The sequence below is a fragment of the Nannobrachium achirus genome, assembly GCF_963921795.1.
Source record: "Nannobrachium achirus genome assembly, chromosome: 17".
Lineage (NCBI taxonomy): Eukaryota > Metazoa > Chordata > Actinopteri > Myctophiformes > Myctophidae > Nannobrachium > Nannobrachium achirus.
The window spans coordinates 12,664,324-12,691,423 of record NC_137824.1 but is presented as its reverse complement, the minus strand read 5'-3'; the positions used below and the strand labels follow the sequence as shown (position 1 = coordinate 12,691,423).

Sequence of the window (27,100 nt, the reverse complement as noted above, 5' to 3'; positions counted from 1 at the left end):
GTCCTGGCAGATGTCCAACAGACCCTCGGTCACAACCTCCAAGGGAAAATACTCCTTCAGCTGGTCGTGATCCACTCCATACTGGTTCTTCACCACCTGGGCCTCGTAGTCATCCAGGTCCTTCATACACAGCTCTCCATTGAATGGCAGACCTCTCTTCTGACACTCATCCTCCTTTAGTTTGAGGAGGTTTGTTCTCTCTTTGTCTCCCAGTGGCTTCAGCTTATGGGCCAGCGTGTCCAGGAAGTTGGAGACATTCTTGGAAGACTTTGCCATGCTTGACTTCAGGACAAAGTCGGCATAGGTTTTGAAGTCCCGTAAAGGGCTCTTCCATGAGCATGAATTCAACAACGCCATGACGTCCGAGCTCTCTTTATCGTGCGAGTTACTCGCTTTCCCGAGTCTCTTGCATTTTTCAGGAACAAAGCATTTCTCCATGAAATAGTCGCAGTCCTCCAGTGTGACCTTCATCTTGTCTCCGTCTTCCTCCAGGGAGCTCAGGACGTCCTCGGGAACACCTCCCAGTTCATCCCGGCTGAAGCTAAAACTGGTGCATTTGATCTTGTCTTGTTTCTTTTCGGAGAGACGATGCACTCCATTCCTTTTTTTATCTTTTAAGGGGTAAATACCCCATGTATCCAGGGATATTATACCAAGCCATCTCTCCATGTATCTCTTATCCTCCGCGGTAAGACTTTCTTCATCCAGCTTCAATCTCAGAGCACGAATCCTCTTGTAGACGTCCTTTCTCACACTCATGACCAACTTAGGCAGCTTCTTGCATGCCTTTCTGCTGGCAGCCCTCACCTCCTTACTAGGAGACACATGCCAGAGGAGGTACAACATGTTCTTCTGGACAGCGTACTCAGCTTCCATGTCGGCGAGGGCCTTCAGGGTGTTGTTGAAGGTCACTCTGTCCAGGTCCAGGGAACCCACGGCATCATAAACCTTCTTGGTGTTGGCGATGAGCTTGTCAGACATCTGCCGGATCTGTTGGGGGCTCAGATCCCAGCGCAGGCGGTTCTCGGTGCAAACCCGAGTGGTGCTGCTGAAATCCACTTCTCCTGTAGCTCCCATGTTGTTCGGGCAGCGTAGTCTGAGCTCTGTGAGACTGTTTGGGTGTTACGACTTTGGTCGGGGGTAGATTGTAACATGAAAGGATTCCCGTGAATCCTCCCTCTGCGTTTGGATCAAAAGGTGTGGCGGCTAGGGCTTCCAAGGTTCAGAACACTGAAGGATTCTCTAGTTTGTCTTCTAAAGAAAATGAATGCAATGCAGTTCAGTTCAGTTAAGAGATCCCCTTTAAGATTGTATGTTATGTCACGACATCGCTTGCATGTTGAATTCTGCTGTCAAAGTGATGATTTAATATTGATGTCAAAGTCTTGCCCAAATATGGAAGTGTGGGGGCTTGCTGTCGTTAAAGGAGAATTTCGGCCTGAAGGTTATTTATTTCAGCTTATTATTATTTCAGCTTCGAGAGCTTGGAGAAAGCCATTGTGTTGAGGTTTTCCAATTCCTTTTATATGACTTTTGCCGTGATGTCGATGATGCACAATAACCAGAATTACATATATGGCGCTACACTGCCCTACAAAGCCAGAGTGCAGTAGTTACTACGCTCAAGGTGAAACTGAGATAATTCGCTTTAAACTTGTTCAACTGGCCAGCCGAAATGTGTTGCAGTGTTTCTCAACCACTGACTTAATATACGTACTTGATAAAAAAAAAATCACTCTCTATCAAATGTCTTTGCCAAAAAATAGCCGATCTACAAGCTCAGAACACGTCGCGTTTGCGACGCGATCTGCTACTAATCCAAGATAATGGATTTTGATTGACGCGATTTCGTAAATCGCGATATCTTTTGTCACAATAATCGTGATATGAAATGTTCATATCGTCCCATCCCTAGACGACAAATCTACAGCAACTCCTCAAAGAGGCCGCAAAGCGCAGATGACGTAAATGTATCTCGGGAGGAAATAACACGCAGTTAATAGGCTATACCAGGGGTTTTTCAATGTGGGTGGCGGGGCACCCTCGGGTGCCGTGATGCCAGTCCAGGGGTGCCGCGAGATCATTTGATAATATTTGGAATTCATCAATATCACTACATCTATCACTATGCTTAGTAAAACAGACCTGATTTGCGCTGTACTTGATGAGTTATTTTTCCATATACGACAACTCTCTTCACCAAAAATAGCCGATCTACAAGCTCACAACGCGTCACAACGTGTGAGCCAGTTCAAGTGGTTAAACGTCAAGTATAAAGTTATTTTCCGTCAGTTCTGATGGAAACAGAGATTTCTCCAATAGGATGTAAGATTCTTTAAATGAACGGTGTAATTCAGGGGTGGCATTGATGAAAAAGTTATTGGGGAATTTAAGGGGCGCGTTACTACTACGGCAACGTGAGGTGGGACTACGGCAGCTATGACGCAATCGCCGTTGTGGTCCAAATTGTTGCGTGTTATTTTAGCAATATTACACGAGAGGCTGTGCTTTACCGTGATTATTGGCACGAACGAGGCAGAGCCTTCCATAAGCAGCGCTGTAGTGTAATATTGTGATTATATCGCAGTTAACCTTAAAAACAACATGTCAAATCCATTTAATTGTAATTAAGATATTGGATAGAGACCATGTGGATCTAGTATGCACTATAACACAGTGGTGTATGATCGATGTCAAGCCCATTATATGATTTCAAAAGTGCATTCATAGTCTCTCAAGCCAGACAATCTATATTAATATCAGGGTTTCCTGCAGAAAAAAAGTCTTGACCAGGGGGGACCTCCTTGCGACCGCGCGAAGCTTGGAATTTTGATAATTAATTAATTTATTAGAGTTATTAATTCTTATCTTTGCCATTTTTTTAAATCATTTTTGGCCTAAAAATGTTAACAAGTTAAGAGAAGTGTCTTAATCAATCAGGTATTTTCAAACCACAAACATCATGATAACAGTTGGTTTGATGATGGAAAACAAACTACTTGCTATCGTCATTCTGACATTTATTCAACATTTTGTCACAGAATTAACTTTTTTTTAATCAAGTTAATCAACCAGCACAGTTTGGGAAGTGAACCCTTGGCACAGAAAAAGAACAATTGTCAATCATTAGCTGAGGAGGTAACAGGCCTTATGCTAGTGTTGACAAAGTGTACATGACATGTCACTGCATGCCATTCTTCTCGGCTTCTCAAAGAAGATCTCTTGCGCCCTTTCATAGTTCATTTCTTCCACCGTTGGTCCGTTGATGCAGATGATGCACTATTATCATATATGCATGTACACGCTTTTCACAGCTTTCAAACAAAAAAATCCGCTTCCGTTCAGGCATTCAGGAGATACCAGCCCTTATGTTTTCTTCAAATGTAAACAAACATGGCTGCCATGTTTGAAAGATAGGGTTGGTATGGGGGTTAAACATGCAATTTCGCGATCGCGATCATGCCTAGTACATTGTTGGAGGTCCAAAAAGTTTTTTTGAGAAAAAACATTTTTTTGATTTTTTTTTTTTTTTTACACCCTAGGGGGGGCGGGGGGGTTTTCAGGCCGGGCGGGGCGCCTGGCCTGTAAAGTGCTGCAGGAAACCCTGAATATATATTTTTAAGATTTGTTTTGAACCATGCTGAAGCACGGGTAGATAGCTATTTCAACCAATTAGATTGTTCCGTCGGATCTACCAGTTGTATAATTCTGAACAATGACCACTGAGCTCAACAACAGACCGTCTAATCAAAGGCTCAGAGCACCTGTCGCTGCGCTGCTTGGTTGTGTTCCGTATCCGACATGGCAGCATCAGTAAACACTTCGGAGGATTAAGAACCCGGTGGCTCCAAACCTTAAATGCGTACAAAGTGCACTTGGGAGCAGCGCCACATGGTGTGTGGATGTTCTATGTGATCAACACTTCCTGTTGTGTTCCTAGATGCTGGACGCACCGTGGCCTGGCATAAATTAACACACTACTTTCATTACCGAATAAGCAACACTCAACTACTGTGGAGGAAAGTAATTAAGTACATGTACTCCAGTCAAGTATGGTATTTAAGTACAATTGTGTTTTTGGATAAATGCTGATAAATGGTTCTCTTTCCTGTTTGGTTGAACATTGGCGACCCACCTGAAAATAAATAAATAACATACTCTATATTATCTGAAGAGCTGGAGAGATGGGAATGAATATTAAAATGAACCATGCACTTCTGAATACTTAATCAAGTACGCCAGTACTTGGGGGGGTCGAGTACTTTGTCCACCACTGTCTTTCAGTGCTGTAAAGTAACTAAAGGCGGTTTTCCATAGCATTTTTTAGCCCGACACTACACGACACGGCACGTCACCGCACGTCACCGCACCGCATTTTTTTTGTAGGTTTTCCACAACAGTAGCCAGTGTGATTTCATACTTTTACCTAAGTGCATTTAGAATTCTGGACTTTTACTTGTAACGGAGTTCATCAACAGTGCAGTATTGATACTTTTACTTAAACAACCCATTTAGGCCTAAAATTATTGGATGCTTTAACTATTGAAAAATAGCAGATATACAAGCTCACAGCGCGGCACCGAGTGCCGCACTGCGAGCTTGTATATCTGCTATTTTTGAAAATGTGTGCAAATCTTTGAATATATGTATTTTCAAAGCGAACGTTTGTAACTCAAATTTTGCTTCTGGGGGTCCCTGGAACTAAATATTTTGAGATGGGGGTCTGTGGCTAAATAAATATCAGTTTGGGGGTCCTTCACGTAAAAAGGTTTGAGCGTTAGGGTGAAAAGGACCCTTTCTTTGACGATGGCTGGCCAGATTGCTGACATAAAAATCTTAGAAGGATTCAAAAGACACTTGTAGAATCGGGTCAAAATTCAAATTTTCACGATTTTTCAAGAATAGCAGATCTACAAGCTCGCAGCGCGGCACTCGGTGCCGCGCTGCGTCCGTCCGTCCGTCCGTCCGTCCGTCCGTCTGTCCAAAGCGCCCACCCACCCATTCACCCATCCAGCCATCCCTCTCCTCTCTCTCAATCCATCTCTCCGTGCCATATGCTTGTCAGCGGTGATAGATGTGTGTGTGATGAGACGTCTCTATTGTCTCTGTTGAATTAACTAGCCGTGACAGAGAGGGTCAAGGGGAAAGAGACGCTTTATCTCTCTGTCTCTCTCTCTTCTCCTCTTTCTTCTTCTCCCTTCACACCTTCGTTTTTCTTGATTGATTGAATACTTTATTGGTCATTAATAACTACGGAGGTACAGATGTGCCATTTCAAAAACTTGACACGTCCAGTAGATTTCCAGGGGATTTGCATCTATTTTATATTCTTATGACCTTCTCTGTTTAAAGTTTAAATTTACCTATGAAGGTGGATTCTGCTTTTCAAGGGGGATGGGGTGGTTTCTTGCCATTTGCGAGTTTCTGCAAAAAACACGCTCCATTCTCCATAAAAATGTGAAGGCAAAACAGGGAAAGAAACCTGTGGAAAAAATGCATTTGCAGGACATTTTCAGGAAAAGAGAAGTAAATATAGGAGAGTTGAAATGGCATATCTGTACAGTAGTAATACAAATAAGACGCCTAAGGGCGAAAAGCTAGGCCAAGGTCACGCCATCTGTCTTGGCCATCTGTCTTGGCCATATATGGATTCTTGTTAGTGTGGTTCTCCTACAGGGCATCATCTGGGATACAATCCCTTCTGTTATGCCCATATATGGAGATCCCTGCTCTGACATCACTGTGATGTCACCTGTGATGTCACAGTGATGTGTCAGAGGTTCTTGATAGTAAACTGCGACCTACGGTCGCAACCAAAATGCTGGAAAGGATAACACAGAAAGCCTTGAGCTGCTATTTTCAAAGGATTTTCTACTTTTGGTACGTAAATGCATTTTGATGCCAATACTTTTACTCAAGTACATTTTGAATTCCGGACTTTCTTTTTCTTTTTTTTTTACATTGCAGTATTTATACTTTTATTTAGTAACTCATAAAAGTATCTTAAAAACGTAAAACATTTGAGTACTTTTTTCCACCACTGCCCTTTGGTATTTGATCATCCCACCTTGCGTGACCCGTTCTCTCATGTGCCTCTTTGTTTTTGTTTTTTTCTAGTCTCTAGCTCAAATTCTAACGTTAAACCGTCAACCCAGGAGCGCCCATCATCTCTCTCTCTCTCTGGGAAGTCAATGTGGGGTCCCTCTGCTTCAGTGTGTTCATTCAGACCCGTTAGGCCTCCACAATGTGCTGGATGAGGGGGTGAATGCAGATGTAGCACCTCTCAGGGGCGACGGTGAAGCATGGGCGGCCATAGCTGAGTGGTTGGTGAGCCCGCCTGGGGAACCAGACAGAGTGCCTGGTTGTCGCAGGTACGATTCCAGGCCAGGGCCAGCGGTGTGTCTCAAGTGTCCCTGTGCAAGACTCTTAACCCCTACAACTGCTCCCCCCTCCTCGCTCCTGAAGTCCCCCCTTGGGATAAGCTAGGTGTGTAAAAAAGAAAGAACTGCAGATAACTGTCATAAATAATGCTATTCGAGCACGTGTGCTGACACTCTGTACTCATTCAACACAACGAGATGCATGTCAAAAGTAGTATGGATGGATCGAAAGAAATAATAAGTACAACTACTATAGTCTGGCAACCACACTAAATATGGATATTCTATGACGCCACCCTACCGGACTGGCCTCCAATATAAGTGTTACAGAACAAGACAGATCTGCAGATCTGATTCCCTGCTGCCCGTTGTGTCGATATGCTGCGTTGTACGGTGAAGCTGCGTGGAGCCCCAAATATCTGCCGTGATGTTGTTGTGGCAGTGGGCCACAAAGTGTACGCCTTTGGCGGTTTAGATTCAGATCGGCATGCTAGGCCCCTTCAAGAAAAAAGTCAGATGAGTGTGCTCGTCTTCAACACAGTCTCTCTGAGATGGACCACGTTGCCTCCGGTGACTAGTAACACCAGAGGAGAACGTCCCCCTGAGGTTCCCTGTATTCGCCAGTACCACTCAGCTGTGCTCATTGAAGATACTGTCTACATCTGGGGAGGAAAGAATTATACCTATGGGTTTTGCAACACTCTTTATGCATTTGATGTGGACGCCCACAGATGGCTCCATTCGGAGGCTTCTGGGACCGTTCCGGAGGCGAGGTGGGGCCACTCGGCCTGTGCCTTGGGGAAAGTCATGTACATCTATGCAGGGACTCAGAAGAAGAAGAAGCCGACTATGTGCACCGATGACATCTACAAGCTGGATACCGCCACCATGGTCTGGTCTTTAATCAACACCAGAGGAACTCTACCACCTGCTTCATCATATCACTCTGCCACCATCATTGGGACAAAGATGTTTGTATTTGGGGGAGCATCGGGGGACAGAGGGTACTACAACAGTGTCAGAGTGTTTGACACAGAGACCAACTGCTGGCTGAACACGGCTTCTGCACAACTAAAAATATGTGTTAGGCATTCTGTTTTTGCCTACAATGGAGATCTGTACATATTTAGGAATGGGTATTGCGTTGATGCTGAAGAGCCGCACATCATTAGCATGTTGAAATTCAGTCCAGAGACCTACTCCTCCTGGAAGGCAAGGCCCAAGGAGAAAACTTTTTGGATTGACGGCTGCTGTTGCATGGTGGGAAGTCGTGTCGTCTTTTTTGGATCAGTTAATTACCTGTACATCTACGACTTTAGTCCTAGTCTCAAGTCCTTATGCAAGCTAGCAGTTATTCAGTACGATCTGGAGCAGTCAGAACTCCCACACAACATCAGGTGGGAACTGGCTGCCATGACTGATGGAGAATAAAATAAAACTCTGTTTTATAGTAAGATATTATTATCATGTCATGTTCATTATTTATCGTCTGGTTGGCCAAAATGTCACGTGAAATCTTTGAGTGATAAAAACCTTTTTTTTCTCCTTTTTTATATTAACCACTTGAACCATGGTGTCCATATTCGGAGGCGTTGTGAGCTCGTAGATCGGAGTGAAAGGTCAAGTTTATTAAGTATTGACGGTTCAAGTGGTTAAATATCTGAAAACACAAATTGACATGATTCCAAAATACACTGACGATTGTGCTGTCAAACAATGAAACTATATGGAGTCTATGAACCGGTTGTGGGGGTCCCTGCTTCATCTCTCTCTCAACTAAGGGGTCCTTGGTCTGAAAACATTGAAGACCCCTGGGATAATACATCTAGCTGGAAGGCTGGCAGGGCATTTCACCAACCGACTGACTGACTGAGAAGCTGGCAGGCATGATGGCTGAACATTTGACTGAGCCGACTGGCTCTTATCGGCTGACTTGATGAATGAATGATTTACGTAGCGGTGACTTTGTTCCTTCCGGGAGTCGGGAGGAAACCTCATTTAAATCCCATGCAGCCTGCTTGTTGTTTCCTGTTATTGATAAGGTCTGCGTGCTCCCCTGTGGTGCTGAACCACCTGTTTTCTGCTCTGCACTGGAGGATAAACACGCTCTCTGATGGCAGGACAACTCCATTTTATACCCAGAGAGAGAGAGAGAGAGAGAGAGAGAGAGAGAGAGAGAGAGAGAGAGGGAGGGGGAGGGGGGAGATGCAGACTTACCTTGGTCATCTGTTCTCATGTTTGGCATGGTTTTCTACTTACTAGGGCAAGGGGTCTTCAACGTTTTCAGGCCACGGACCCCTTAGTTGAGTGAGAGATGAAGCAGGGACCCCACAACCTGTTCACAGATTCCTTATAGTTTCATTGTTTGACAGCACAATCATCAGTGTTTTTTGGATTCATGTCAATTTGTGTTTTCAGATATTTAACCACTTGAACCGTCAATACCTAATAAACCTGACGTTTCACTCTGTACTTCACTCTTTCTTCCCCTCTACACCAATCCTCTTTGCCGAAAATAGCCTTGTGTAAGGAAGTGTCGACGTGTCAACTTTTTGGTTAATGCCCTACTACTTACCTTTGCTTGCTATTTGTTATATCCATGAATTGAATACCAAGGACTTCCAACGTAGAAAAGACCGTAAAAGGACTTATTTGGGATGCTCCTTTTAGGCAGGGTGTTTAACTGTACTTGTACTGTACTACTTTGTTTTTTCGTATTGACTATACTTGTACTGTTCTCCATTTTTGTCTAATAAAATGTTCAATCAATCAATCAATCAATCAATCAATCAATCAATCAATCAATCTGTTCTTTACGACAATGTTAGCACACTTATTGCCAGCCAGGCTATTTCTATATTTCCCTACCTTTTGATGATCTCAAAGTGTGTCCATTGTGCATACATGCTACGACTGGGGCCTTCAACGTTTTTAGGCCAAGGAACCCTTAGTTGAGAGAGAGATGAAGCAGGGACCCCCCACTACCTTTGTAGATTCCACATAGTTTAATCATTTGACAGCACAATCATCAGTGCATTTTGGATTCATGTACATTTGTGTTTTCAGATATTTAACCACTTGAACCTTCAATACTTAATAAACTTGACCTTTCACTCTGTAGTGTCTGCTCTTTTTCCCTCTACACCAAACCTCTTTGGGGGTTCAAGTGGGTAATATAACGAGAAGGAGAAAAAGGAGATAAAGGAGACAAAAAAAAGCTTCTATCACACAAAGATTTGGAGGACCCCCCTGTAGTAACTCTGAGGACCCCTTAGGGGCCCTGTTGAAGACCCATGTGTTACGAGCCCCAAAGCTAGAAGCTAACGAAATGGCCTTGCCATAACAGCAGACAGACCAAGGCGGGACAAAGACAGAGATAAGGGGCTGTGTTTCCTGCAAGCTTTAGAATGGGACTCAATGGAGGGCTGGATCCCAAACCGGATGTGCTTTTTTTTTTTTTCGGCGATCGGAACCCGATCACGGCGCTCTTTTTTTTTATATATTCTTTATAAATATGAAAATACTGTTCCTACGAAACAGTGTGGGCTCGCCTGGCTAAATGCTCTGCCTTTGTACTGTCGGACAGTTCTTTTTAGGAGAATAACCTTAGTATATAAAGATTTGGGAGAACATACTGACCTGGGAGAACATACGCTTACAGCGAACATATTACAGTATATAAAGATTTGGAAGAACAATCTGGTCTCGCTTTCAGCGAGCCCACAATTACTACCTCTGGGGAACAATTTGGCATTGGGGCTGTTTTACAAATGTAATATAGTTAGATATAGGTTCATTGTTTAGCTGGTATCCCACTTTCAATGTACAGATTGTTTTAGTATTTATGTTTGAGCGGTGCAGACTGAGTGCTCCTACGTTAAACTTTGGGCATGGCCTAATATTAGTAAGAATCTCCATGTACAGTAAGGAGAGCCGTGCATAGACATATAAAGTAACTGACGTCATGGACTGACATACTACACCAGGGGTCTTCAACGTTTTCAGGCATAGGACCCCTTGGTTGAGAGAGAGATGAAGCAGGGACCCCTGCATAACTTTGTCATAGATTCCATAGTTTCATTGCTTGACAGCACGATCATCAGTGTATTATGGATTCATGGCAATGTGTGTTTTCAGATATTTAACCACTTGAACCGTCAATACTTAATAAACTTGTCCTTTCACTCTGTACTTGGTCTGCTCTCTTCCCCCAATACAACAAAGCTCTTTGCCGATTTTTGGCTAAAGTTCTCAGAATATGGATGCTAGCTGGGTTCAAGTGGTTAATATAAAAAAGGAGAAAAAAGTTTATCACTCAAATTTGGAGGACCCCCTGTAGTAACTCTGAGGACCCCCTGTTGAAGACCCGTGCACTGCACAGTCTCTCTGAGTTCTATGTTTGTGTTTACCTTTGCATCAAGTCACTCTTGATAAGAGCGTCTGCTAAACGCTTACTTCAGATCAGACAGACAAGGAGAGAGACAGAATATTCAAAGTGAAGATGGAGAGATGGCGAAAGACACAACATAGTTGAGAGGGAGAGGGGGGAGCGAGAGAGCGAGAGAGAGAGAGAGAGAGAGAGATAGGGAGGTCATTTGCAGATATCCCTTGGCCGTCCTCTGTCTTGGCACTGCGGTGGTGTTTGTTCGATGTGTGCCAACCTGTGTGTGTGTGTGTGTGTGTGTGTGTGTGTGTGTGTGTGTGTGTGTGTGTGTGTGTGTGTGTGTGTGTGTGTGTGTGTGTGTGTGTGTGTGTGTGTGTGTGTGTGTGTGTGTGTGTGTGTGTGTGTGTGTGTGTGTGTGTGTGCGTGCCACCTCTGCCAGGCCTTTGAAACCATATGAGCTTATAGGGTTCAGGGCTGCTTTGATGCCAATGGACTTCCTCTAAACCACTTAAGCCCTGTAAGGTCACTGCCGTGACCCCGGCTTCTCCGGGGGTGATACCGTTGCTGTCGGGCAGAAACCTTTTATCGCCATATTTTAAACTTTTTTCTTTTTCTTTCCCTGTTTTGCCTTTCAAATTTTTATGGAAAATGTAACGTATTTTTGCAGAAACCACTCCATTCCCATTGAAAAGCAGAATCCACCTTCTTAGGTAGATTTAAACTTTGAAGTCAGAGAAGTTCATGAAAAAATAACTAAAATAGCTGTCCTGCTTAACCTTCCCTATCAGACTCACCTCACCACTACTCACCAGTTAAGAGTGGGGTGGCTCAGAGTAGATAACAGAGTACAGCAACTTGCCATGGGCCTGGTGTACAACATACACTACACCACTAAGATACCCATGTACCTGGCAAAATACTTTATAAACGTTAAGGACGTCCACAATTACAACACCAGAGGCAGCGCCACAGATCACGTTCAACCCAAAGTCAACTCAAACAAAGCGTCAAACTCGTTCTTCTGCTATACAACCAAAATGTGGATGAGTGGGGATGAATGGGACTGAGTTACTAGGGCCCAAGGTGGAGGGGGCCTTAACACATGGGCTGCTAAGGTTTATAACATTTATAGCTGTTGCTGCTGCCACCATTCACTTACGCTTTGTTTTGACGTGCCTCGCAAGCTTTGTGCGTGTGCACGTGAGTGTCCACAGACGATTGAGGAGGATAATCCATTTGTTTACAAACGCTCGCGAAACTAAAATCCAAACCGGGACCGACCATCGCGGTAAAGTTTCGCCGTGAAAACAATCAGATCTCTGCTTCCCTGGCGCTGTTTTCATCTCATTCATAGATAAAGCCCTTCTTATGTTTCAAAGTAGAATCTAAAGCAATGTAAACTGCTTCCGCATTTTCTCCCCCTGTCTCCTTGCCTGCAGCTGCGGGGTGACGTAATGGACTCGGGTCATTCAGAGGGCAGCTGCAGGCTCTTACAGTTAACTCTTCGTTGCCTCATCTGTCAACGAGATAACTTCCTTTTGGCAGGGGGACACCTAGTGGCCTTAACTCGGCCCTGAACAAGTTTGGCTCCCCAAGTGTTAATTGTATTGAAAAATAGCAGATCTACAAGCTCACAGCGTGGCACCGAGTGCCACACTGTGAGCTTGTAGATCTTCTATTTTTGAAAAGTTGTGAAAATGTGTGCAAATCTTTTAATATATGTATGTAGTAAGCGGACATTTGTAACTCAAATTTTGCTTCTGGGGGTCCCTGGAACTAAATATTTTGAGATGGGAAACAGGTTTTTCAAAAAACCTTAGAAGGAATTGAAATATTCAAAGACTTGCACAAATATTCATGATTTTTCAAAAATAGCAGATCTACAAGCTTGCAGCGCACTGTGAGCTTGTCTAGGCCTATCTGCTATTTTTCAATAGTTAGAGCACAACATAATGCGTTCCCAGTCTAAATGGGTTAAACCCCTTCCTCGCCCTATGAAGAACATTCATGGGGGGGCCTGCAGTGAATCGTTGTAACCAGGGCCCAGGATTTGGTGCGACACCCCTACGTTGTGATACGACGGTTTTGCACAGGGGGAGAAATCGGGCCGATCTGCAAGCTCACAGCTCCTGGGGCTGCCAAATTAAGCACACAATTCCCCGCGGCAACAAACGAGCCATGTGTGTCTTTGATAAGGCACCGGGGCGCTTGCTGCTCTGTGGAAATGCAAACACGCAGAGAAGAAATCCTCAATGTTCATTTAGATAATGATCACATTGAATCCGTGGGTAGCAAAACAAAGCAAAGAATGAGTTTTCTTCACCGTTTGAAGCTACGCTGTGTAACTTTCCTCTTCTGGCCCGAATTTGAATGTGTGTACATATTTTTACAGTCTATGGGTTGGTTCCCTTGACACATCACTGTGACATCACAGGTGATATCACCTATGTAAAACTCCATATATGGGTATTCCCCAGAATCCCTTTTATGCCCATATGAAGATCCCTGATGTCATTGATGTGTTTCACTGGCCAGATGGCCAAGACATGGTCCATATCTGTGTGGCTGGTTCAGATAGGGATCTCCATGCATGGGCATAACATATATTTTGTGATGTCATGGGAACCACTCCAACAGAATCCCTTTTATGCCCATATATGGAGATCCCTGATGTCATCAATATTAATCCCATATCTAACAGGACTTCATATGGGAATGCCCATATATGGAGGAAGATAGAGATAAAAGGGATGTACTATATACAGTACATGGATCGCCATATATGGGTAACTGGTCCGATATCCATCCCTGGCCAGATGGCCAAGAATGGGCGAGTTTGCATGTCGCCGTGAGGCGTCTTACTAGTATTCACTTAATCAAGTGTATATGAGAACGAAGATGATGAGCGTGGATGTCCATACATGGAGATACGTACTAATGCACACAAAGTGATACGTAGGAGCGGTTTGCACCGTTCATAAATTGTTCTAATAACGGCGTGGCATCTACGTGGATCTCTTTCATCGTGATCTCGTCCATCAAGGTGGTGATGTCATATTGATGATGTCACTCTTGCCCAAATATGGAGGGGCGGCAGCCTGCGCACATCGGTGTTGTCAGGCATGCGCTGCAACCGTCTGTGTTGTGAGTGAGGTCAGACCAGAGCTCTGCTCATATATAAGCTGTGAAAATATTTTGAATTCCACTTCATTCCACAGAGACCAGGGGAAGGGCATTCAGTGTTCGTACTCAGTGCCGTCAGAGTCAGAAAGAGGATAGATACATTCCATTACCCAACAGAAGCTAAAACTCTGTCCCCATCACAGTCCATGTTTAGATGCAGATTTGATGATGAACCAGACTAATGTCGGCTGTTCTGATTGTACACACTTCAGATCTCAATCGAGCCATGGCGACCTCTACTGCCAAATGCCCATAAATGGACGGATCCCCACAGAATCCTTCCAGCAAATCATCGGAATTGTAACCAGCCAGGAACATGGAGAGACAGAAGAACCAATATATTACACTCATCAAAAGTTTACCAAGACTTTATCTCAACCAGGAGAAGACAACAAGACACATCAGCTGACTAAAACTCACATCTGTAAAGTGTGTGACAAGAGTTTTAGTCAGTTATGTGACCTAAAGAGACACCAGCGTATCCACACAGGAGAAAAACCTTACCACTGTAAAGAGTGTGGCAAGAGTTTCAGTCTGTTAGGTCACCTGAAGACCCACCAGCGTATCCACACAGGAGAGAAACCCTTTCACTGTAAAGGGTGTGACAAGAGTTTCAGTCGGTCAGATGAGCTGAAGTGTCACCAGCGTATCCACACGGGAGAAAAACCTTTCATCTGTGAAGAGTGTGGCAAGAGTTTCAGTTGGTTATGTAACCTGAAGTCACACCTGACAATCCACACTGGAGAAAAACCTTTCATCTGTAAACAGTGTTCCAAGGCTTTTAGTCGGTTAGCAGGCCTGAAGAGGCACCAGCGTATCCACACTGGTGAAAAAGAATTTCACTGTAAAGAGTGTGACAAGAGTTTCAGTCGTTCAGGTGAGCTGAAGACACACCAGTGTATCTGCACTGGAGACAAATCCTTTTCAAAATTGTCCAAAAATGTGTTTTTAAAAATCGGCCTGAAGGTGGCGCTATATGGGACAGATTCATGGTGATGGGATGAGTGTAGACATACTGTGTAGCGATTTGCGTGATTTTAGGGCAAAAACTGTAGGAGCAGTGTCCAAAAATGTGTTGTAAAAATCGGCCTCATGGTGGCGCTAGAAGAGGGCCATGTGAGAAATGAGGGGTGGGGTGTCCGCGTTGCCTTGGCGGACGAATAGGCACCGGCCCCGGCTCTCCCGGACCCTCCTAGCCCGAGTTACGGCATTTTATGTGAGCTGCAGTGGAGGGGGTCCTCCACTGGGGGCGCCACCACTTTTGCATCCGTTCTGGAGCACCAGGAGTCGGTGGTCCCCGGGAATTCCCCGTGAGCAGCCCCGTTGGGGTGGTCATTTGGTCATTTTAGCACATTTGGTCATTTTTTACATCTGGGGGTCCCCCAGGGACCTGGGGGTCCCTGGAGCTCAGGGGGTCCTTGGAGGTTGTAGTTTGGCAGCCAAGGAGCGTGTGTGCAAAATTTGGCATGGATCGGGGCAACGGTTGCGGAGATATGAGCAGGGCAATAGTGTGACGTGTGAGGTGTGACAGACAGACGGACAGACAGACAGACAGACAGACTGACTCACTCACTCACAGTTTGTGCAGGTTTTGATAGCAACTGCGACCTACGGTCGCAATAAAATAGTCAAATCTCTGTCTGTCTGTCTTTCTGTATTTACATCATCCAATGGGATTATGGGAAAACCCTTGAGAAAAACAGGGTGACATCATCCAAAAACACAGTGGAGTCACCATCAACAGCCAATGAGGGATCAGAATTTCCGCTTATGTCACCTTCAAGAAGTGCGGCCTGATATAAATTCCCCATCAGAGAGGGAAAAAGTAGCCAATCAGATGGGTCTGAAAATCTTGAAGATTGGTGGATTGGCACCAAGGGACAAGGACTAGATAGGCCTACAGACAGTGAGATACTTGTTTGCACTAACTAGCATTGACTGCTATGGTCTCTTTTGTAAGACACTTTATGTATACATATATATTATTCGCCCCCTCTATTGATGCACCTTCTCTTTATTGGTACTGTACTGCTCTTGTTATATTTTGTTTTTCTATTCCTCTTATCTATCTTTTTTCTTACGTCTCTGTAACTTTGTAAATAACTGTATACTGCTGTGCTACAACTGGACAACTGAATTTCCCCCTTGGGATAATAAAGGTATCTATCTATCTATCCATATATGGATATAAAAGGGACAAGGACTGACAGATACAGAGATCTCTATATATGGGCACATATGTGATTTACATCACACTGACACGCACAGACTTAGATGCCATCAGGGATCTCCATATATGGGCTCATATGCAATGGTGGACATCACGGACACAATGTCAGGTTTTACTACTGTCTGTCCATGGGACCACGTGTCTGGGCATTAGGACATGCAATGCCAAAAAATTATAAAACCTTTTTTTTATTATTTTTTTTAACACATGGGAAGCCAAGGTTTCTAACATTTCTAGCTGTTGCTGGTGCCGCCGTCCACTTATGCTTTATTTAGAAGAGCCTCAGAAGCTTTGTGCGTGTGCACGTGAGTGTCCGCTGACGATTGAGGAAGATAATCCATTTGTTTACAAACACTCGCGAAACTAAAATCCAAACCGGGGCCGACCATCGCGGTAAAGTGTCGCCGTGAAAACAGGCAGATCTCTGCTTCCCTGGCGTTCTTTGCACCTTATTCATAGATAAAGCTGCTTTTATGTTTCAGCCTAGATTGGAAGTGTATGCAGCCTAGATCCTCCATTTTGTTTCTCTGCGAGCCACGGTATGACGTATGGACCAGGGTCTTTCACAGGGTACACAGGACGGATGCAGCTGCACGTAACCAAGTTAACCCTTTAACCCTTTGTCTCGTTGAGGGACGAGACAACTTCGTTTTGGCACAGCGACCTCCAGTGGCCGTATCTCGTTACTGAACGAGTTTGGCCCCCAAGTTGTTAAGGAGGGGAGCAGTATCGGCCTGCAAACAGGATGCTCATGGTGGGTTTGTGTCGGATGAAGAAGAGGAAGGGGTGGTCGGCCACGAAGCGAGGGGGCGCCGATCGGATTGCCATGACGGCAGCGGAACTGGCCGCCGCCTCGCTGCCCTCCTCGCTGATTTCCACGCAGGCCTTGTGCTCCACCTTGGAGACGTATAGGTTGTTCGCCGGCGACATGCCGCCGAAGTCGGCAAGTCCTTCGTCGAAGGCGTCCACCATGCCCATCCTTTTCAGGACTTCCTTCATGTGGTACGTCTCCTCCATCTTGAAGCGAGGCAGGCCCACCTCCACCTGGCTCCGGCGCATCGCGGCCGGGTCGGTCCATTCCACAAACCTCTCGTAGGTCAGCTCCTCTTCCAGCCTCTCCAGGCCCCTCAGAGCGCCGTCCTCCGTCTCCTCGGGCAGGAAGACGAGCATGCTGAGGTCTCCCCCCGCATAGGGCAGCTCCAGCACCCGACACTCGACCTCGGGGACGAAGGCCAGAGGGAACGTGCCGCTCTGGTACATCATCTTCACCGGCTTGCTTTCGGCTTTACCAAGTCTGAACTGAGCGTCGCCCGTGGCGGCCTCGCTGAACGGCTTGTCCCACTTGCCTTTGAAGTAGAGGCCGTTGACCAGCACCAGCCTGGTCAGGTGGTCCACCGCGTTCGAGGCGAGCAGCTCCTTGATCTTGCCTTGCGTCTGTTTCTCCACCCAGCCGTTGACGTTCAGCCTGGCTCCTTCTGCGTTGTGCACAAAGTCCACGGGTTCCAGCTGTGCGTCGTAGAGTTTAGCGGCGTCACTCAAGAACTCCTCGACGAACTGGTAGGACACCTCTCCGTACAGGCGGCTGACCAGGCTGAGGGTGTGGTTGGATTTCTGCCCCGCCGGCGAGTTGTTCAGGGCCCTTATGACCTTAGAAAGGTTCAGGTGGTCGTCCTCCGTAGCCTGGCTGTGGAAGTGCAGAACCTGGGACATCTGTGCGGCCGTGTTGCCGCGGGCCCCCAGCAGCACCATGGCCAGAGCAGAGCAGATGCTCAGAGGAGAGTAGATCACGTTGCCTGATGATATGTTGTTATTCTTCATTTCTAACAGCTGTTTGAACAGAGACATGGAGAAAGAGTTGCAGGCGGCCGACAGGGAAGAGGGGGTCGACGACATCCTGGGTACAATGTTGTCGTGACCAGAGTCCAAAAGTGAAATTATTAATATTGTTATTCTTTGTAGAGAATTCAACTTAGTCATTAATGACAGCTTCAGAAGAGTCTTTCCTTACAATCCAGCTCCCGTTTCTGCAGCAAAAGACGTTCAGATCACGAGGTCAGAGGTCTATCCTGCTCTGTCGACAAGGCTGTGTGAGAGAGCCTCTTATTGCGGCTTACGTCATAACTATGATGTCATCATGATTTGCCCAAATATGGAGTCCTGCCGTGTCTTCCTCTTGTCCAAATATGGAGTTCCATGACGTCAGACTGTACATTCAGTCATACATACACCAATACTGACGACCTTGGGCAAATATTCAGTGATGTCCACTCTCATCATCATCCTCAACTGTTGATTGTTTACTGAACATACGGCTCTCGCTTTCAGCGAGCCCACAATTAGCCAAAAAGTCTGACAAGTGAGACAAGTACTAATAGTCTAATAATAAATACCTCATCATACTTATGCACTCACATACATCAATCTTACTTAGTGCCTGTGTGATGGCATGTACCGATGATGTCAACAAGCTCCTTGTATGTGCATAAAAAGGGACAAGGGCTGACAGATCTACATATTGGTCGGATAGGCGGTACGACGTGATGTAGGTGTGAGTCATTTTGTCGAGGTCATTGTCGTATATCGCCGCCCTGTGCAACCTTTGTTTATGAAACCTATAGCCACGCAGAAATGTAATGTTTATGCTCCAGTGTTCAAAGGAAAAACACTGTTAAATCGACAATGACAATGACAATTAATCATCAAGTACAATGTCATGATCCTATATTCCTAGATTATACTTAAAGGACAACTTTAGTTTTTTACAACAAGGTTTCATATTTTAGATTGTAATTAAAGAATATAAAAGATGAGTGTTAACATTATTTCATTTACTTCATTCTACTGTTTTAGAGATTCTTATTTCAGTGGTTGGGGGCATGCGTACAAGTGGCTAAATATGTCATTTTACACAGAATGAGCCCATTCCCAAGATACAACGCAACCTTTCATGGTTGGATGTGAGTTATGGGGGCTAGAAGTGTTACTGTAAATAGCAATAAAGAAACTGCTGGCTTATTGTGTCTAAAAATACATATTTAGCAACTTGTACGCATGCCCCAATGCGTACGCATGCCCCACATTTTAGCACAGTAAACGCGATAAAACAATAGATCAAAGCAAATGAAAACATTTTAACACTCACCTTTTCTTTTCTCTAATTACAATCTAACATATGAACCCTTGTTGTAAAAAACTAAAGTTGTCCTTTAAAATTTCACAAATATACACACACACAAAGGTTGAATGCTGAATATGCGCACACACGCATGCAGGCACATTATGCGCGTTCACCGAGAGAGGTCACCTTGGCCAGTTAGTCCTTTCATACCCCACCTGTCACACACACAAACATGCGTGCACACACACTCATGAGCACACGCCCGTGCATACACACGCGCACGCGATCTTTGGCTGTCACGGTACAGTAGCCCTGCTCCGTGGGGTAGGAAACCCCACTGTATGTTCTTCAGATATCATTCAGCTTTATGACGGAACGACACTTGAAACCACTTAATTCATCGTGTACGTACTGTAGGTCTCGTAGATCAGCTGTTTTCTGTTATGCTGCTTGACTACCCGGCGGGAACCCCCTGGAGGACCCCCGGGGGTCCCCCCACACCCCACTTTGAGAACCAGTGGCGTCGACAACACGCATCTAATAGGTGTCACAAATCACATTTTAGGGACAGTATGTTCTGCCAACTGTGAGAATCGTCCTTTACTTGGAATGCGAAATGCATGTCCCTATTGAACTGATAAGAGACATATTTGAATCCTTATGTGTCACTAGAATCAGTGACACACATCTTACTAAGTGATGTATGTCGGACCAGTTATCCATATATGGAGACCCCCATCCATCTACAAGCTTGTAGATTTGCTATTTTCAAACATTGTATACATTTACTTTTGGTGCTTTAAGTACATTTTGATGCCAATACTTTCATACTTTTAATCAAGTACATTTTGAATTCTGGACTTTTACTTGTAACATTATTGATACTTTTACTTAAGTAAAAAAAAAAGTAATACTTTTTTCCACCAGTGACACACGCACGCACGCACGCACGCACGCACGCACGCACGCACACACACACACACACACACACACACACACACACACACCTCTATCCCTAAACCTAACCCCTAACCCTAAACCTAACCCTAACCGTTGTGGGGACCTACTATTTTGTCCCCACACTGTCAGAGGTCCCCTGCAGGTGACTGTGTGAACATGCGTTTAGTCCCCATAAGTATAGCTAGACAAACACACACACACACACCCACACACACACACACACACACACACACACACACACACACACACACACACACACACACACACACACACACACACACGACACACCAGAAGCATATGAGTCTCTTGCCAGTAGAAGAATTGGTTTTCCTCCACAATCTCTCTCTCTCTCTCTATCTCTCTCTCTCTCCCTCTCTATCTCTCTCTCTCTCTCTCTCTCTCTCTCTCTCTCCCCCTCTCCCTCTATCTCTTATCTCTATCTCTATCTCTCTCCCTCTCCCTCTCTCTCCCTCTCCCTCTCCCTCTCTCTCAGTAGCCATCATAGCTCTTTGTATTTAAACCTGGCTTCAGATGAATGCTTGCTTGCTGTAGGTCAACTCAGAGTGGCAGTGGTGCACACTCTGTTTGCACATTCCTCTATTTCTTTTCATTTCATTTACACTTTCATTTTCCCCCCTTCTCCTTTTGGAATGATTGTTCCCTTTTGTTACTGATGATATCCTATGCAAAGTACTCTGTTCTATCCGTCTTCCTTTCAATGTTATATGAGATACATTTAAAGTGGTTCATATGCCGAAAAGCTTTCTAGGATCTCCTTTTAGTTGAACTTGTACCAGTGATTTAGTACTGTCATGAAACTTTACTGTATATGCAAACCTTCTAATACATCCTTCAATCAATCAATCAATCAATCAATCAATCAATCAATCAATCAATTTTACCAATGACACAATGGCAATGGCATCAGGCACTGTGATTGGTTAAATTACTGTAAAGCCCAAACCACACCTACTGTATGCATACTGTAAAGGGTAGGACAGTAGGATATGAAAATGTCATATCACGATGATTGTGACAAAAGAAATCGCGATTGACGATATTATCGCGATAATCAAAATTCATTATCCTGGAGCGGAACATGATTTGCCAAAAAAATAGCAGATCTACAAGTAGATCGGCTATTTTTTGGCTAAGACATTTGATAGAGAGTGAGAAAAAGACTGCATCAAGTACGTATATCCCACAACCTTAATTAGAATCGCCCCAAAAAATAGTGTGTTTGTGTGTGTGTGTTTCCATCTGTAACTCCACGTTCAGCAGTTGTTCAATTGTCAAACATAATACAAAAATCAATAACGCATGTACCTTGCCCAACATCAACTTTATCACCTTCAGATGTGTCTCTACTTCTCATAATCCCCAAATGTTTAAAATATTTTGCCAAATTTTGGCCTGTAGGCGGCTGTCCTGTGATGCGATTTACATCACAAATGGGCGTCAACAAGCAGCGCACTCCCAGTCTCAACTGCCTGCAAGCAGAGATGGAGTGAGGGGGAGGGGGGCAGGTCCAGAGAGAGCAACATCACAGTCTGTCTGCTTCACACCAAGGGGCTGTAGGCTAGTTATAATTACCTTTTACCAATAGAGGGTTTAAGTGGTAGCTGCTGCAGCTACCACCATGCAGCTTGGCAAATAAAAGGTGAATTGATCCCAGTGCATGACAGAGGACGATAACACGATAAATTAAATCTCCACAATACGATTATCGCGAGTGTTTTTTTATCACGATATATAAACGATAATATCGCTTATCGTCCCATCCCTAGCACAGGTGTTTTTATGGATACAGCAAGGGTAAAAAATAGCAACTTTTCCAAGGGAACGCCCCTCCCTAAATGTAAATACTAAACCCCCAAATTGTGGATTTAGGGTAATTGTGCAAAAATAGGGCCCTATGTATGGCACATTATAGGAGTCTACTTAGGCCAGATTTAGACTGCAGTCAAATCCAGCCCAAATCCGATTTGGTTGTCAAATCCGATCTTTTGGCCCGAGTTTTCACACAGCATTTGCAAGTGACACAGATCTGATCTGTGCGTTCAGACAGCGTCAGCCCAAAGCTGCCCTGCGGCGACATGTATGCTTTGGTTACCGTGGTAACGACGTAGGCGTCATGACGTTACGTCACTACGTCGACGCTAGTTGATTACGTTCAGGAAATGCGACATAATAGACCTAACCCTAATCCTAACCCTAACCTCAGTAAAACTATGCCTAACCCTAACCCTAACCTTAACCTCAGTAAAACTATGCCTAAACTTAACCCTAACCCCTAACCCTAACCACTCCCGGTGCGCATTTCCGAACGCACCCTTTGATACACTCGGACTGAATCACCAGCAGAAAACACTCTCCCCGGGTCGCGCAGCAAGTGACGCTTGGCCAATTTGATGTGACTTGCATGTGACTTGCATAATACTCTATGGGGTGGATGTGGTTGCTGCTAAAAGAACAAGATGATGCGCACATCCTTTCCAAGTGCTGGTGCTGGGCTCAGGTTGACATGAGATTAAAGAATGGAAGTCCGCACACAGCTCAATGCTCCACAGTGTTTATTTAAAACATAAAGTTAGACGACGTTTCGGCCATCAGCTGGCCTTCATCAGGTGAAAATCATTAGTCATTGTCTTCCTTTTATAGGATAGAGTCACATGACATATCACATGACCATACTATTTTCAGTATACCATATAGTGAATACAAAGTTACATAGAAAAGGTACCACCACATAATATTTTTAGGATGTTTTTAGAACAGTGTTTTACAATTTTTTTAAATATTTTTTTAAGTTACAAGTTTTACAATTTTTTTAAAACAGTTTTTTAAAGTTAAAATCAATTGTGTACTTCAGGTCAGGGTGACAGTCCATACAGGGTGTTTGAGGTGTCCAGTGAATGGCCAATACTGCAAACAAGAGAACATACAATGAGTATACTGTAGACATAAGGCAATAGACAATAAAGTGTCCTTCTGTGGGTTTCAAAGGAAGGCTGACAGTTCATAATCTTCATTTAGACCATCAGGCTGTAGAGTGCGCAGGGAATAAATCCAAAAAGCCTCACGTCTATTGAGGAGGTTGTGTATATCTCCTCCTCTTTGGGGAAGTATGACCCTCTCTATACCCACATACCTCAGTTGGGCAACAGAGTGTCCCATCTTATTGAAATGCTGTGCAACTGGACTTTTCGGATTTTTTGTTCTTATGTTAGATCGGTGTTCACTTATACGGGTCTTCAGGGCTCTGCTGGTTTGGCCCACATATGCAAGACCACAAGGGCAAGTCAACAGATATATGACATTGGAAGTGGAGCATGTGATGGTTCCTCTGATGGTTAAAGCTTTTCCTGTGTGTGGATGTTTGAATGACTCACATCTTGAGGTGAAGTTACATTGTGCACAAGATCCACACTTAAAGTTACCCTTTGGTGCATTGTCAAGAAATGTTTTTGGTCTTGAAGATTTATGTTCTGATCTGACTAACGAGGATCTGATGTTTGGGGCTCTCTTGTACACAATTTGGGGTGGGCCTTGGTATGCCGATTTGAAAGCGTTATCAGATTCCATAATGTGCCAGTGTTTCCTTAATGTTCTGTCAATTTCCTTGCCCACAGGTGAATATGTGAGAATGCACTTAGGTCTTTTCATTTGTGTTTTAGTCGTGTTTTTGGATTTTAGACAGTCAGTCTGGGAGATGTGGCTCACCTTCTCTCTGGCTTCTTGAATCCAGCGGTCTGGGTATCCTCTCTGTGTGAATTTATTTGACATCAGTTGGCTTTGATCCTGAAAGGCCTCCTCCGTGCTGCATATCCTCCGCAGTCTGTTGTATTGGCTAATTGGTAAGCTCCGTTTCAGAGCTGTGGGGTGATAAGAATCACAACGGAGAAGTGTATTACGATCAGTTGGCTTGCGGTATAAATTTGTGGTGAGTATATTTCCAATTTTAACTACCTTGATGTCCAAGAAGTTGGATTCATTCTTGTCCGCATCCACAGTAAAGCGAAGATTTTCATTCCGGCTGTTCAGATATTGGTGGAAGCTCGAAAGGTCCTGTGGTGTGGAGGTGAAGATTAGAAAGATGTCGTCAATGAAACGTTTGTAAAACTTAATGTATTTGTAAAACGGGTTTACTGGATTCAATACATATGTATGTTCAAACAGTCCCATGTATATGTTTGCTAGTTGAGGGGCCATTTTGCTGCCCATAGCGCAGCCCTTCCTCTGGAGATAGAAAGTATCTTTAAAGAAGAAATAGTTGTGTTGTAGTACTAGGGCTGTTAAGTCCATAATACATTGAGTGTTTGGTAGGGTGTCTAGGGTACTTTGTCCCAGAAAATGTTCAATGGCCTCAAGGGCCCCCTGGTGGGGAATGTTAGTGTAGAGGCTCTCTACATCAAAGGTGACCAGAAGGTCCTCCTCACTTACTGGTCCAATCTCCTGTAGTTTCTGTAGGAAGTCCCCGGAATCTCTTATATATGAAGGTAACGCTGCCACACTGGGTTTGAGATGGTGGTCTACAAAAGATGAAATGTTTTCTGTTAGGGAACCAATACATGATACTATGGGCCTCCCTTTTGGGTTCTGTAATGACTTGTGGATTTTTGGCAAAGTATACAATATTGGAGTTCGATGATGAGTTACCTTCATGTAGTCATGTTCATTTTTGCTGATGTCCTCATTATTCAGAAGCTCCTGTAGTTTGCCATGGATAGACTCCTGGAATTCTGTGGAAGGATTTTTGGTCAGTTTCTGATAGAAGTCTGTGTCCTGCAATTGTCTGTTGATCTCTTGTTCATAATCATGAATAGATTGTATCACTATTGCTCCTCCTTTATCAGCTGGTTTGACAATAATAGTAGCATCATTCTGCAGGTCTTTAAGGGCCTGTCTTTCAGCTTTTGTCATGTTATTGAATACTTTATATTCATGTTTCTTGTTGAGGATTGTTTGGACATCTCTATCCACTAGGCGGCAGTACGTGTCAAGTGATGCATTTCTGCCTTTATATGGTATAAATTTAGATTTAGGACGGAAAGCATTTTTATGTGTAGCTGCAGCAGCAGTGTCCTTAGCCTCAATGATGGTAGTGTTGTCAGAAACAATATCTTGTACAGCATCTTTGGGCTTACTAAAAAATTCTGTTAATCTGAGAGATCTGAAGAATTTGTGTAGTTCAATGTGGGTTTCAAAATCATTGCACGTGTTGGTCGGTACAAATGAGAGACCTTTACAGAGGGCTGATACTTCTGTTTCAGTTACTGACCTGGTGGAGATGTTTATGACCGTGTCTGGCTGCGGGTCAATGGTGGGGAATTCCAGCCTCGATTTCTTCTGCCCCCTCCTGCACCTCTTCCGCGTCGGTGGCTGCGTTGTCCTCTGCTGCTGCCTAAAAAATGGCGCTGGTGTTCAGTGGGTTGTGTGGAGCCATGGGAGTCCAAAGAAGAGTTGGATGTCCACACATTGTGAAGCCGTGGTCTCGGATCTCCATGTCCGTTCCGTGATCCATTGGTCCCCTCTGTGGGGGTATTTGTGTTGCGTTGGTGTTCGGATCTCCAGAAATAGACATAATTGTTAGTGTAATCCTCCTCATTTTTCATGTATTTGCTCCTCTTTTGGGCACGTTTAGTTTCCTCTACTTTTGTTTTGTATTCCTGTAGTCCAGAGTGTATCTCATCAAGTTTTGCTTTGTCTGTGACAGTCACAGTGTGTTCCTGTATGGCCGTTTCAATTTCTTTGCGTGTTTTTTCCAATTGCTCAATTGCTTTCAGACTGAGTCAGATGTCCTCAGATCCGGATTTGAAACCACCTCTGGATGTGGTTTTTCAAAATCAGATTTCATGTGACATGCATGTGACCTGATTTAGACTATTTAAAAAAAATCGGATTCCACTTTTGATGTGACTCAGATCTGATTCAGGCTAGATTTCAGTGGCAGTGTAAAGCCGGCCTTATATAGTGGTTCTTAAATGCTTCATTTTCTAGGGCCCCATGACAAGTGTACACAATTCCAGGTGTACACTCGCACACTCTTGCAATGTGAAAGAAAGTCATTGAATTCAAGGCTTCATGGGTTGTGTAATTATTGAAAATAAGTACGTTTTTGGGTGAATTACATACAGCCGTGGCTAAAGGTATTGGCACCCTTGCATTTGTAAATCAGAAAAAAATAAATCTTCCAGAAGCTTGGCAAATGAAAACATATTTTGCATCAACATGCAGTATTTGGTTTGCAGAGGAACACAACATAAAACTAGAATAAATACAGAATCCTAGCTCATTCTACACAGAAACTTGCATACATACTTAAATACACTGTACTTAAATTTCAATCAGGCTTTTCACCCGGAACTCACCTGTCCAAGTTGACTTTAATCTTTAGTAACCTCTAATCCACCCAGTTTAAATTGAGTAAATCCCTCATTCTGCTGTTATGTGTCCAGGCCGTTTTTAGCTATAGGCGGACTAGGCGGTCGCCTAGAGCGCCAGCCTAGAGGGGGCGCCGAGGGGGCGCTGAAATGGAGGGAGTGGACCCAAACCAGCCCAAAACCGACCCAAAACCGACTAAATTCACGGCAAAACCCGCAAAAATCGCGCGCGCGCTTTGCGCGCGCGGGAGTGGGGGGGCGCATTCGAGAGAGCTCGCCTAGAGCGCCGATTAGGCGCGCTACGGCCCTGTATGTGTCACACACTGAGCATGGACCAAATAAAAAAAGAGAGCATTGTCAGGAGGTCAGAGGTCAGATTGTAGCCAAACATGGACAATCTGAAGGCTCCAAGTCCATCTCCAGAGACCTTGACGTTCCTTCAATGTGCGCAATCTAGACAAT

The 27,100-nt window shown here is 44.4% G+C and overlaps 3 protein-coding genes across 3 annotated transcripts in view; 1 reads left to right on the top strand and 2 right to left on the bottom strand.

The window, feature by feature from the left end:
* Positions 1 to 1,077, bottom strand: part of LOC308301889 (thimet oligopeptidase-like) — a gene marked incomplete at both ends in the record, with an annotated part of 2,112 nt that extends 1,035 nt beyond the window's left edge. Inside the window, one exon of the mRNA XM_080746038.1 lies at positions 1 to 1,077. This exon is cut by the window's left edge and continues 1,035 nt beyond it. Coding sequence (XP_080602164.1) covers positions 1 to 1,077 — 1,077 coding nt within the window.
* il1rapl2 (interleukin 1 receptor accessory protein-like 2) overlaps positions 1 to 27,100 on the top strand; it is a gene marked incomplete at both ends in the record, with an annotated part of 653,669 nt that overhangs the window by 433,033 nt on the left and 193,536 nt on the right. The gene's annotated exons all lie outside the window — the stretch shown is intronic.
* LOC308301888 (leukocyte elastase inhibitor-like) lies at positions 16,889 to 18,070 on the bottom strand (the record flags this gene model as incomplete). The annotated part of the gene is made up of 1 exon (XM_080746037.1): positions 16,889 to 18,070. One exon carries the CDS (start codon positions 18,068 to 18,070, stop codon positions 16,889 to 16,891), a length of 1,182 nt encoding a protein of 393 aa, XP_080602163.1.